The following is a 14,394-nucleotide window of genomic DNA, read 5'->3' as shown; positions in this document are numbered from 1 at the left end:
TTAAAGTAATGAAATGTGAAAGCATTGCTCAGTTTATCAGAAGCAATGTGATAACTACAGTTGTGCCATTCCCGGAATATTAAACGAAATTATAGGGCGAACAAGCGGTGATCTGGTTATTCATGATTTAAGAAAATGGCCTCGTGTATATCCGACGTGTTCGCATCCAAAATCCGTGAATTGAGATTTTAAGCAGTCGCTCGAGTAAGAGTAGCTAACGAATATGGGCCTGATGTTCTTCATAAGATTCGAGCCGTAATTCAACTATTATTTTTATCGAGTAATTTTCTGTGGTATTCTGACGTGATTCGAATCTAATGAAGCCAAATTGATCCATCGATCCAGAAGGTGAAAAATCAAGGATATCTCGATGGGATTAATTTGCAGCTCAATTCAGTTCGTCGCATGATCGATTTTACGAGTACTCAATTTTTTCCCTAAAAAACAACATTATTTAAAATCGATTGTAGGACACTTTTCTACCATATTTAGACCCCAGGAACACGAATTCATCAACTAAATTGAGCAACGAATTGATCCCATCGAGACTTTTCACATTTCAGATCGATAAATTAGCGAGAACTCAATCAATTTTATTCTAGGTACACAAATTTGGCTTTCAAACCCATCGTGAGATTGAGAAAGTTTCATCAAGTACGGAAAATGTTTCGGAAAAAGTGGCCCGTTTCGCGTGGAATGCTCGATAATATATCCATTTCGCTCCTGGCTTCGCTAGAACAGTCTGATTATTGTTCGTTCAGTCGAAACGTAGGTTTGATCGTGTGTGGTAAATTTTCTTGCGGACAAATATTTGAGAGTGACTATCAAAACTAGGCTCCAGAAGGTTGCTGAGGTGGCAGAACTGATTTTCCTTCCCATTACATTTTCGGATATTTGTTACATTCGACGAATCGCAATAAGGGGTGGCGGATCGAACATGCTCCAAGGTATATCAAGTTTCACGTTTTATTCAAACTCTCCCGAACTTTTCAACATTGCAACGATTTTTCGATCTTTGTTGTAAGAAAAATTATCAAAATTTCACTAGAAAATCAGCTCCGACATAACTCCAGAACGGCGTGAATCATTCTCGTCCGTCATTCGTTTTCTCGGAAATTTCGAAAATTATCCAAATTTGTTTCGAACCCCTTTGAAAATCGAGGATTTCTGTTTCGTTATAGCATTATAAATGTATAGGGCGTGTTCTAGAATGCGTGGGAAGCCGTACGACGAGATAAAACATAAATCCAACGGTGGTGTTCCAGACTGTGTAATGGTAATGTATTTAATACTTGAGATTAGTCGTGGAAATTAACTACCACTAACCGTTACTAAGCATATCGCAAAGTATAGACTTCAGCTAAGCCCGCCCGTGAATATATGTACATACATACATACATACACAACCGGCGAGAAATGGGTACACGTGGTGCGCCAGGGAATTGAATTTCTCCTCATCTCCTCTCTATAGGAAATGAATTGAAAATAATTTTTTCAATTCGCCGTCTCAAAATATTGACAACAATTTCGATCGCTGCGTCGAACTAGAAATTAATTGATAAACCGGTTCGCGCATTGAACGAAAAAAGAAAAAACAATTACGAAAGAGATGCTCGGGTGAAAAAGTTCTTTGGGACTCATACGTGGGCGGTGAATTTCCTCTTTTTTTTTTCAAAATTCTCATTCGCCTCTTACCTCGAGCGAAAGTTTCATACTCGTTTCACTTAATTTAAAAAAATGAAAATAAATTTGCGGGGTGTATAAAACCGGAAGATCTGGTTTGATCGCATTAAGCTCTTTCTTGGGCGAGCTTAAGTCCAACCACTTCTAGCAGCTTTTACAACGTAACGCGAGTAAAATTTCAGCGAAACGAAAAAAGAAAAAAAAAAAGAAAAAAAAAAGAAAGGAAAGGTAAAAGGAGAAAGAAATAATACAATTAATTTCCGCCCGCGCTCTAATCCACGGTGATTAGTCAATTCGGATTCAGAGTTCAGTTGTTTCACTCCATTCGTATCATTATCAGCGTCAACGTATATGGAATATAAGAGCGCGTCAACCGCACCGGGATTCGCGAATACCGGCTTTAATGATCATCGGATACATCATCACCTTCAAATTCCAATATCCATTACGGAGAATATGGAAAAAAAAAACCCATTTTTTCGAAACGTACGTAGCCACTCGTATATCCGTTATATCGACGGTAGAATAATGCGAAAATTTTTTTTTAAAAATTCACCGCTTTGATTTTAGCCGTTCCGAAAATGGGTAGTAAAAATATTCAAATAAAGTTTGCGGGAGACGCGAGTAGTAGTAGTAGTAGTAGTATTAGTATTAGTAATAGTTTCCCTCGGTGTGCAGTCCGCGGTTACGAGGTATCGTGCGACCGGCACCGTTCGGTTGTCGTATATGTATATAAGCGATTACTTTACGTGCGGTGAAATTGTCTCAGTCACGGGTGTTGCGTAATCCAAAAAGGAAAACGCTTCACAAAGGCAAAGCGGAAGGCAAAGGCAAAGGCAAAGGCAAAGGCATTGCGAAAGCAGTCTACGGGTAGGTAGCGTACGTACGTACGTATGGGTCTAGGCAAACGTAAAGCGAATGCGCTAACTGCAACACATTATATCTATCCGCCCACACCGTTGCGCGGCTACTATCTCTACCCTGTTATACACGGAGAGGTACGTAGGGTACGTAGGTAGGTAGGTTGGTACATAAGCGCGTACATATGTACGGGATAAAGACGAGGAAGAATAAATTCGTATCGCGGAGCGAGTCGCAAGTCGTCGTAGTGACACACAGCGGGAGCGCGTACACGGTACCGTGCGTTTCGTATGGGGGGGGGGGGGGTGGTGGTGGTTGTGCGAGAGTCGGACGGACACCCTTCGTCGTACAGTGTACACGGGTGTCCCCCGGTATCCGACGCTAGTTGCCCCCCCCCCCCCCCCCCCCCCCCCCCCGTATACTATTTCTTGATATACGCATGTGTGCGATGAACCCGTATAGCTTGTGTTATGTATATATATATACATATATATATATATATATACACGTGTGAAGAAACTTGTTACAGCGCAGGAGAGATTTGTGAACGCGAGGCAGTGCCCGGGCAACAGCCAAGAGCGCCCGGGACGCCTGCGCCCTCGTTTCGCGTGCCTCTAGGGGAGGTTTTCCCTATACGGGATCGTCGAGGTATCGTGAAAGGTCCCAGGCAGCGGTAGTAGCGACCCGGGCCTCTGCGGGATGAGATATTACATGACAGAAAGATAACGTACGATATTTTAAACCACGTCGTCGAGAACGTGGATTAAGCAGAGATAACGCTCGGGGGAAGAAAAGAATAAAAAATATTATATTTTATCCTCCCGTCCCCCCCGCCGCCGCCGTCTCCTCCTCCCGCCTCCCGTCCTCCCCCCCCGCGTTGAGAAGTTTATGTTATTTTCCGTCGAAAATCTCATTTTACCAGGTGTGTGAGAGAGTGATCGGTATCGTACGGTTGTTATCACTCGGATCACCGAACCGAATATATCATTCATTTTTTATCCGGTTTGTTGTGAGGACGGAAACGGTCTGTAATACCTTCGCCGTCCCTCGTCGACGAGAAGATTTTGGTGATCGGAGGCACAAACTTGTCAACTAATAAAACAGAGTGATGAGTTCTGGAACGAGATTATTCCTGGCCCTCTACGTTATTAATACCGTCACCGCATCCGGTGGACACCAAGGTTGTATTTTTTAAACCAGTATATCGAATTATGTTCGATTGATATCGCGGTATAATTAATCCCGCGTTATTTCATCACCCTTCGTCTACGGAGGCAGCGACGATTCCTTTTATTTTCACCTTGTCTTCATTCATGAATTTATTCGTCGTCGTCGTCGACGACGATCGACCGATTCCAATATATTTTAAACACATCCCGGCCGATTGTTATTCCGAACCAATCGCGGAAATTGCTTTACGCGTGTTACTACTATCCTCCCGTCAGTTTTTACCAAAGATTCGTTGCGTGAATTGAATTATAAAACTCGTAAGATTAATACAAAACGGATTTTGTACCGACCTGTATTTTGGCAACCCGGCTATTAGACGAGCTTATATAATTAGCGAAACTTAACGTTGTATAGCAATTAACCCTGTACGCATGAAATTTCGGATGCGAAGACTCGATTTTTTTAAGGATTCAAATCTAGTTTCATTTATTCGTTTAGCGAAACTCCATTTTTTGGGTTACGGAGCTTCTTTGTTTTTTTTTACAAATATTCACAGACACGTGTGAATTCGAAGCCTGCCGAGCGGCAGTTTCCAACGATCCTTGATCGGTTTAATTAGATTGAGAAAAGTTAAACCATTATACGCTGATAATCGCAAGCTTGAATAAGGTGTTCGGAGGAGATAAAAGTTGTTGTTTTTCTTTCTTTCTCTTTTGAGGAAGAGCTATTAATTTCTATCGGCGCGTCTAATTACGAGATGAATGTAGGTAATTACCTATATATATGTTTTGGTAAATTATTTGATGAATCGTTGAATACTTTGCGCCCGGTATATATATTTAAACTTTTATCCTCGAGGGTGTTTCTCGATGAAACAATAACTTGGATTACCCTCTCAGATAAGCAAATTTTTTTCTCTCCTTTTTTTTTCTTCTTCTTCAATCAAACAACCCTCAACTGTTGAATCTTTGAATGAATTCCTATGGCAATGTCTATCCGGTATAAGAGGCTTCTGATTCGCGCCGAATTGATTCGTTAGGAATTCAATTGCCCAATTTCCCCACATATACCTAGATTCGTATCCGAGAATGGTATATCGAAGGTTCGAAACTTGTAAAGTTTGAAAGTGAAGGAGTTCCGTTGAACGAACGAGTGGAAAAGAACAATTGAAAAATATCGAGAGTTTCGAAACTGCAAAAGTATTTTTCATGCACTTTTGAGCTCTCCTCGTCTCTGTATATATTCGCATATTTTAACGCGTCAGCGTTTCAAACATTTTTCCACGTCGGTTGAAAATAAAGAGACGACGGAATTGAAGATGACAAAAAAAAGGATACCTCGATCGTATCGCTCCTCGGAATTGAAGAGTGTGCAGTAAATACGAAAATATTAGAATAAACTATAAGTAACAAGCAATCAATTTGGGAAAGTAATTTTCATTGTATCGTAAAACTGGAATCATCGTTCATTTTTCCTCGGTGGGGAGGGGGGGAAAAAAATGTGTGTCTCGGCAGCCGAAAGCAGCAGGTTCGAAAATAATAATTGCACTCTCCTGCTCCTGACCAGCTGGAAGATTTAATAAACCTTGGAACATGCGATACCTTTTCATAAACTGGCTCTATACGATACGTATAGCCGGTGTGCAGGTACCTTCGTTTAAAAGAGCTTACAGCGCGCTGATTCGACGTAGTAGAGCAAACTATCTTTTCGCTATTCATTGAATATCAAAGAAAAACTATCCTATTTGCAGAAATATCTCTTCGATAGAAAAATAAGAGGGGAAAAAACTTAATCAAATAAAAATATATTTTTCATCATCGAAAGATCCATCTTATTCAGATACAAGTAGGTATGTATATGTATTATGTATATCGTGCGGCGATGAAAACGCGAAAAGGGTATACACTGTACCTGTGCATCGACGAGGATAATTTCCTATCGTTGAATATGAAACGATATTAAAAAATTGTAACGCAAAACCGCATCGTGTAAAATATACAAAAAAATTAAGCTTCGGAAACGGCGCGGGTTAATTAAAAGTCGTACAAGCTTCTAATTAGTGGTCCTCGCGGTGGTCAGTCCATGGAATATTTAGCTCGAATTCCAGGATTTTGTGCAGTAGCGAATTCCGCGCGGGTGTGTTTGCGTTGCCCGCGTAACGCAATTAACGGATGCGATTTATGACATAAATTAAGATTCCAGACGGCAGTTGAACACCCACCGCGACGTTGATTATAGACGAATTCAACAATTGCGGGCGCCGACGATTACGTCATCACCTCGATATTGCTGTTCTCACTTTAATTACGGTCCCCGTTATTAAAATATCAGATGCTCGGGCGATCTCGTCTTTTTTTGCGGGGGGTCGCGGGGGAGAGGGGGAGAGGGGGATCCGTTTACTCGGGTTGTTTTTCGGGTGGCGATAACGTGGCACAAAGTTGAGAAGGATATTATGAAACGGTTGAAGAACATTCGCGAGAAAAGGTGGAAACCCGATGTCGGCGATATCCGTGACACGTGAAAAGCGGCGTTACAAGATTCTCGTGTTTTCTGCTTTACGTGCAAACGTTGAATGCAACCGTAATTAGAAGCTCCGCTTCCGCCATAAGGTAAATGAAACCTTTGCGGAAATGAAAATTCTACTAGCGCAGAAACATTAACAAAGCAAATAGAAAGAAATATTGCCGTAGTTTAACAATGCGCAGAAGATATTATTTGTATAACCCAACTGATAAGCTGCACCCCCGTTGTAACGCACTATACTTCGTTATTACTTTTTGCCATTAGTATTGGGTATGATTCTCACCATAGTCGTTACCGGAGAACATTAGAACATTTGCGTTACTCGGTTCTCCGTATACAGTGGTAAAACTATTTTCGATCAGAAAATGCAGCACCGTATACCTGTAATAATATCTACATTAAAATTTGCTCTAAAAAAAGTAATTTCATAGTAATAACGGGTAAGAAAAATTAGACTTTAAGATTCGTATATAAATGTTTTTTCAAATGTATTTTTCACCGAGAAATTTGATAACATCATTCGAAAAGTGAAAAATTTTCGAAAATCCTAATCTAACAGTTTTTATCAATCAAGCGAATTTGATTGTAAGAGCGTGTGTAACCTGAATGGACGTGTTAGATATATTTGTTTGTGATGCATTTGAAAAGATGTCGCGATAAAGGTAGACGTTCATTCTTTGAATTGTACGGTTATAGAAAACGTTTTCTATTATGCCATAGTTTCAATCGGTTGAAAAGGCCGTCTCGTTATAGTCGTCGGTGGAACTGCAGCGTGGTATGAGAGACGTCGCGGTTACTTTGTAGTACGTGGAAACCCTTGGCGCGTTCTCTTGGCCGGTAAAAAGACGTCATCAGTGGCATAGATATGCTTTAAGGGTTGGGAAGAGTGAGCGAAATGGTTGGGACGGGACCATTTGGGTTGGGGGGGGGGCAAGTATGGGGAAGAGGAGGAAGAAGCGGGGCAAGAGGGTCCGTGTGGCTTCAACCAGTCATTTATTCTGCACCCGTCAGCAAAACAAACTCACGCTTAGTCAATAGAGGTGGAAAAGGGGGACCGAGGGACGCCGGATACCCACCGATGCCCACGTGTCGAAGTCGCGGCGTTAGAGAGCGTCGTGACGCGGTCCAGCATCTATATTTCACCCTCCGCTTGCTCCGGGGATACTTTGAGAACGCACACACCACACCGGGGCACACGTACGTCGCAGGATGGCCAGACGCCTCCGTACGTAACGCTTCACGTACACATACGAGTCGTCTTTGGAACAGGAGAGTTTGAAATTCTTTCGATATAAAATACGACACCGGAGCAAGAATTATTGTTGAGAAGTTTTTATTCTCACCTCTGAACTGCACCGGGTAGCCCGGTATTTCGAAATTAATCAATTAATCGCTTTTCAGAGCCGTCGACGTTGTTAGTGATAATGGATTACGTCCGAGTAATTTATATTACGGATCGATATAGATAGAAATGATCGTCGGCACCCGCGGTTGAGAAAATTCTGAAGATGTGGAATCAAGTTTTCAATGCTCGTATCTCAATTGCATTATGATTTCCCTCTAACCGACAACTGGAGTGATTAGGAAAATTGCTGTAGATCAATTTTGAAGGGTGATACCTTCGGTGATATCTTCGGATCAACGATTCGAGATTGACTTGTAGACTTGTACACTTACGTTATGTGTACTTGTAGGTATGCCAATTACAAAATGGCGCTAAATAGCAACCGCAAAACTAATTCCGCTCCTCCGCAGAGCTCGGCAATCCGATGGAGCGCATACTCGGGTATAAATGCACAGCTGTGTACATACTTGAGATGAAAACAAAAAATTGAAATATTCCTCTTCGTAAAGCGGTAAACTTCGCGTACATGAAAATCCGTTGTTCGTTCGTCAAAAATTTGTTACCCGCACGTACATATTGCTGTTCGCTGACCCGTTGTCAAAACGAAAGTCGCGCAGCCGTTGCGATTGATTCGCAAGCTCCGGGAGTTTTATCTTAATTCAAATTCATCTCCGTCGCGGGTTTTGGTCCTTTGAGAGAAGAAATTTTTCTCTTCAATTCCGCTGCAGTTATTTATCGACGTAATTAGACAGCGTCGGATTGCCGAATAGCGTGTGGTACAGGGCTGTTTCATAACCGCGGTCCTAGATATAAACCCTGCGCGGATGTGCGTTGCAGTTTCTCATGAACGGCTCGTTACAGTTGACAGGGGAATTGCGTTATTGCGAATCGTTGAAGGTTCTGAAATTCTGAAAATTTTACCTACCCGTCTAGTCAGAATTAACGTCATTGTATGACAATTGCGCATACAACCAGGAAATGACAAGATTCATTTCTACGAAGACGTACGAAGGAATTTTTACCCTATACTCGAACTCGTCTTATATCTACACGATTTGGAATTCTTTGTGCCGCCGCAAGGCGCAAACATCATTGATCTGAATTCTTTTCCTCCTTTTTTTTCTTTATCCATCAAACTCCCTTACGTTGAAACGAACGTATAGATACGAAGAATTATGGATGAAGTCTGCAACGAGATACAATTTGTTTATCCTGCCCGGCTTCAGCCGAACGAACAATCTCGAAGAATTCCGTGGACCCGATATCTAGCGATCGTCCGAACAGCGAAGGGTCGGATCGCGGTACCGTCGGAAAATGTATATTGCTTCCGATTTAAACAAGTATGGGCTACATCCTGTTATCCGTATTGCAAAAAGCCGCTGTACAAAGAATCTCGTTTTTTCCCCTCCGCTCGTTCAATGTTCGCTGAAATACGTCGTATGAAGTTAGCCAGAAATAATAGTCTGTCAAAATGAATAAAAAAAAAACGCTATATATATCCGTTGGAAATGTGCACATACGGTATACATATGTGTATCATTTTATTAGCGCTCGCTCGGTTATTTATTGGCGAAATAGAAACAAACAAAGTAGAATTTCTTAGTTTTCTATTACTGATTTATCGTTCGCTGTCAGCCATATATATCGCAGTGACTTAGGATGGGAAAAAATTAAAGATACCATGGCTAGAGAAAATCCTGCTGCAGTGCGTAAAAATATCTATGTCACGATCGTAGCGTGTTATTTCGTTTTTTTTTTTTTTTTTTTTCCGTGAGTCACGACCGTTCGGAATCACGATTAAGGTTTCCTACCGCGCTCAATAATTCAGGTGGCGGAAAAACTTTTGGATCATCTCGGATGGTGTCCGAAATTTTTTTTTTTTCATTTATTAGCCGGAAGTCTTCGTGTTGCGGACTGAAAAGTTCTACCCTCGCGAAATAGTCGGCTGCAGTTACCCGATTTTACAGGTGCATTCGTGCTCGGAAAAACTTACCGAATAAAAATGCGGAGAAAAAAAGTAAGAAGAAATCGATGCGAATTTTCAGCGGTAATTACGATCTCGCAATCAGATTTATTACTCTTCGTCGTATTATCGCGTCGTTGCGAGAAAATTTGCGAGTCCAGGGAGGGGGGCGGGAGGGCGGCGAATCATCGTATCGGATTACGTATTTTCGTCGGGGTCGATGAAAGAAAAAATGCGTGAAGCGGTGGAAAATTAAATTGTCCGAGGTGACGATCGTCCCTCCGTATTGTTTTGACGCTTGTGTAACATTATCGGAATACTTGTGTTGATGCGTTTTCAGCGTTACGACAGTTTATACGAAGCATCGGAAAATAAAGTCAAAGGAACTTGTTAAGAGAGTGGAACTTGGAAAAGTTCGTCTTCTTTTTCTAAGGCGTCTCCGAACAACCCCAAGTTTCTTTTCTACTTATTACACCGATATGCAGCAAAGTAGGAAACTCCCGAGATTATCGTAAACCTTTTAACAGGAATTCTTTAATCAACTTTTACGCAGCCGGAAATCGCAATACCTATTTATCGCCGGTGTATACTACGTGTGTAGATGATACAGCCGGAGGTAGGTACCTACGTCGGTGTTTTAAAACGGTTTCACCCCTCGGCGTTTTAGGGCATATTTCACGACGTAGCGAGCCAAACGGGTATTCCATCGATTGGCTTCGATGACAATGAATTCGTGGAAATTCCGTTACATTCATTCCGAAATAAGCCTCGCGACGCGAACTACAGAAAACCCGACGCATTAAACGGCAGGGAAACTTTGGGATTTTATTTTTATCACCTTCGATAATTAGCTTCGCTTTTAGACCGGACTCCAAGGCTACCGGCGTACCTGAGAAATAACGAAGGATTTTGAGACGAATGATTTTCGTTACTTCAACCGTCACTATATTTAGATGATCAACTCCCCAGCGAAAACCTGAGGTCGGACGTTATTCGCGGGCAGGTCTCTCCGTCAAGCTCAAATGTCTGATTCTCGGGAATAAAATATTCATGGAATGAACTTCGCCTCTCATTCGTTTTGTATAAACCACATTTCCTCCTACACATTTCGTGTTCTCGGACAAAAAACCCGGAGCGCATTTCGATATAACACGCCATCAAATGGAATACCGATCGCGAGTATATATATATATATATACGATCATGATTTCGAAATATAACAGGTATTCGAAATTTCCGCGAATGAGAAGAGATTGCGGAAACCAAGAAAGCTAAGGAGAGGATTTCAGATGATTTCGAGTGATCTGTCTTGGAGGATATTTCGCTGAGAATAGAATGCCGTATGTTGTTGCACGTTAGTTTTGGGCTTGGGACGTGTGAAATGATTTAGCAAATAGATAGCGTCGAAGATCGGTCACTATTTACTCTCAGGTTAGGTAAAGTTCGGGTGTACATTTCGTAGAGCGTCAATCGATGCCCGGTCACCTTGTATCCACACATGCAATGGAAACGTCCCGGAGACGCTATAAATAACGTCACTTTAGAATTCCCCAAAATAGACAGTGTCGATATTCTGGGAAAAGCCGCAATTCAATTAACCAATTTATTTATACCGGGTATTCTCATGGCTGATAAGGAGGAGAGAATTTTGAAAAACTTGACATTCCTCTGCTGCGTAAGTAGTTCACCTATATATACATATATACACGACGAAGGAAATGGAGCGATTCGTTTGCCCGAGGAAGCGGACTGGAGGAGCTCTTTCGGGGTGAGCGGTCAAAATGGAAGAATTATAACTTCAAACACTCCATTCATCGAGGGTGAAATGACGTTATGAATATTGGCGGTATATTCGCCGATCCCTCGCTTGGAGTATTTTGTTATTTTGTCCCTTGTTTGTGCCAATCGAGTAGCTCCCGTGCGATTTCCCGATATTTAGGTCGGGCGAGTGAAATTTCGGAAAATATCTAAGGGCTTACGCTAATTGGAATACCCTGCGTGTGAATTTCAATACGGTATCGGTGACAACCCTACAACGATCCGAGCCGAAGCACCTCTACAAGAAATTTCAATGATCATCTTCTCATGGAAATTTCTTGTCCGGCCGGTAACGGGCATAATTTATTCGTCGCGTTATCGAGTTAGGCCCTAATTAAAGCGTTGGAACAACCCTCGCCGAGTAGAACCCTGTTGAAACCAACTCAATAATGATGAAATTAAATTGAACTAGGTATACCAATAACCAGCGACTACTGTTCCGCTGCGTACCCTTACACACGTTCGATATGGTGTGCGATAATAAAAATCAGATCGTGAATTTCGAAAATGGTCGAATCGTGTCGCGGGCTTGAAAAATATACGTGGATCCGTCGATATTAGGGTGGTTCTTAAAATATAAGTGAATAGGTGAAAGGTGAACGAAAGGGATAAGGTGCGAAATCATTTTGTGGCGTGAGTTCGATCGTGATTCCTTATTTTTTGATAGTCCGATTCACGAACTGTCGATCATCCGAATTTTTAGAACAAATCAAAAGCGATCCTGAAGAAAAAACAAATATCTCGAACTTGCGAACTTTGTAAAAATGAAAATCACAATATCGATGTGCAACACCGGATTTCGGTTCCATAATTATATATTTATTTTCGACACTATTTTCACCTCACACATATTATTTATTTCTGGTGAAAATCGATGTCTGCTCGCTTGATAAAATCTGCGTGTAATGGACGAAAGTTCCGAATATAACTCCGAACACGCATCTTCGTAGCTATGGACATTCGATGAATACTTCGAAAAGCAGTATCCGACATCGCGGTATGTGGGCTAGAATTTTGTACCGTCGAACGGAGTTACGAGCGAGTTCGAATGCCGGCGATCAGGCGACCTCGCGCGACCACTTCCATTTGAAAATTATTTTGACTCGAAGTAAACTCACCGACGAAAAAAACCGTTTACGGAGGGTTCGAAATAATCGCTATATGGCCTCTCGTTGACGTTTATACCGTCGCATAAGGGCGCTCTTCAATTTTCCAATCATGTGCCAATTACCATAGATGGAACGCGACACGCCGCCCCGATGCAGTTCCCCCGTATACCTGTATGCAGATGCGATTCCTGAAATTGAGTTCGGCCGCATTAAAATGATGGTTCGGGGTTCGGTTACACTTTAGATAATGTTTTTATCGCATTCGCAAAAAAGGTTCACGTTCGAACGTATAATTTATTGATTGATTCCTTCTTTTTTTTTTTTTTTGCACCGGGCAAAAATTTTATCCACGAAAATCCAGACTGGACTGAAACAGGTGTAAAAAGTCATTGTTTTTTTTTTTTCTGCTTTGTTTCGGCCAACGATTCGAGGTTCTTTTTCCGTCATCAGATTTTTCAAAACCGTGCGATTCTCCCGACAGCGAAATTAGCAGCGAACGCTATAACCGACCGATCACAAATTACGTGCAATTTTTTTTTCATCCCGACATCGTGTTCGGCACCGAGGCGGCGAACTTTCTCACATGAATTATTCGATAGACAGAGCCAACGCTAAACGCTGCTGATAAAATCAATGTACGAAAAATTACTGGTTCGTGCCAGCTTGATGCCGGATAGTGTGGCGAGTTCACCTTAATTTGTCGTAGAAAATGGATGTCCGCGGACACCGGCCATTCGGAAATTGCAGGTCGAACTCGTAGCCGGCGTCAATAGTTTACCCACCGATCGCAATTCTGACTTTCTTATCAGATTTGTGGAAAGTTCTGGAAAATTCCGGTCCGATGGGTTTTACGGGTTGTCCGGAGGAACCGGTCGGTTCGTTCGATGTGGAGAGGTCAATTTGGCGGCGAAGAATTCCACATAGATTTTCACCGATCCCGAGCCGGGTGAAACGGGGAACCCGTCATTTTTATTTACCTCGCACATCGAAACGATTCCAAAGAATTGAAACAAATTACAGGAAAAAGATGAACGCGGGACGTGTATTACGCAGAGTTCGATCGAAGAATGTCAGAGTTGATCGGGTCGTTAAATTATCGGAACGGAAGTTGGAAAATTTTCAATATTCTTTGAAAAGTAATGTGTAGGCGCATGGGAGAACGAGTTTTTCATTTTGCGAAAAAGAGCCTCTCTCTCTCGCAAATCGATACGCTTCGCTCTCTCTTCTCTCCATTTGTCAAAGCCGTGTCATTCATTGTCAATTAAAACGGTTTATTCATTAATTATTTACCTCGCTCTCTGTTCTCCGGTATCGCAGTGAATCGTTTATTTTTATTTATTTATTTGTTTTTTTTCCAATTTATATGTATTTCCACGGGTATTTCGATTCAAAGAATATACGTGCGCGTATAAGTTTTTTGGTTTCGTATTACGGGTTCCGGTAGGATTTAATCCGCTTGATTTTACGGCCTCGACTGATTGGGCCGGAGGATTTCCTCCCGTTAGTTTATTTATTTACTAAACATTACCTTTTTTTACCCCTACCGTCTCGTTTTTTAAAACATTTTTCGTTTGTTTATTTTGGCATACGACCAATAAACTTTTCAATCAAATATTTACGACGCACATACGTAGAAAATAAAAATCTATTTCATCCATGATTCTTTGTCTTTTCTTTTCTTTTCTTTTTTTTGTTTTTTTCTGTCCTAGACTTTTTGTCAGCTTAGTACCGCGCGGATAACTTTGTTCAATTATTCAATATATAGGTATACGTCGCTAATTAAAGTTCTCAAACAAACTCAAAGTTATACGGACGAAAATAATCACGCGACAGATTTTATTGTGTCACAACGAATTGCCGTGCGAAACTAAACCGTATAACCCGTGTATTACAGGAACGTAAAAAAGTTTCTTTTTTTTTTT

The 14,394-nt window shown here is 41.5% G+C and overlaps 1 protein-coding gene across 1 annotated transcript in view; it reads left to right on the top strand.

The window, feature by feature from the left end:
* The first annotated feature begins 3,145 nt into the window (after nucleotides 1–3,145).
* LOC105685858 (lachesin-like) overlaps nucleotides 3,146–14,394 on the top strand; it is a 28,142-nt gene continuing 16,893 nt past the window's right edge. The window contains exon 1 of the mRNA XM_012400294.3: nucleotides 3,146–3,725. Coding sequence (XP_012255717.2) covers nucleotides 3,653–3,725 — 73 coding nt within the window. The 5' untranslated portion in view covers nucleotides 3,146–3,652. The remainder of the gene's footprint in view (nucleotides 3,726–14,394) is intronic.

This window comes from Athalia rosae, chromosome 5 (genome assembly GCF_917208135.1).
Source record: "Athalia rosae chromosome 5, iyAthRosa1.1, whole genome shotgun sequence".
Taxonomy (NCBI): domain Eukaryota; kingdom Metazoa; phylum Arthropoda; class Insecta; order Hymenoptera; family Athaliidae; genus Athalia; species Athalia rosae.
Note: the sequence above shows the minus strand (reverse complement) of the source record. Positions and strands in the feature narration are given on the sequence as shown.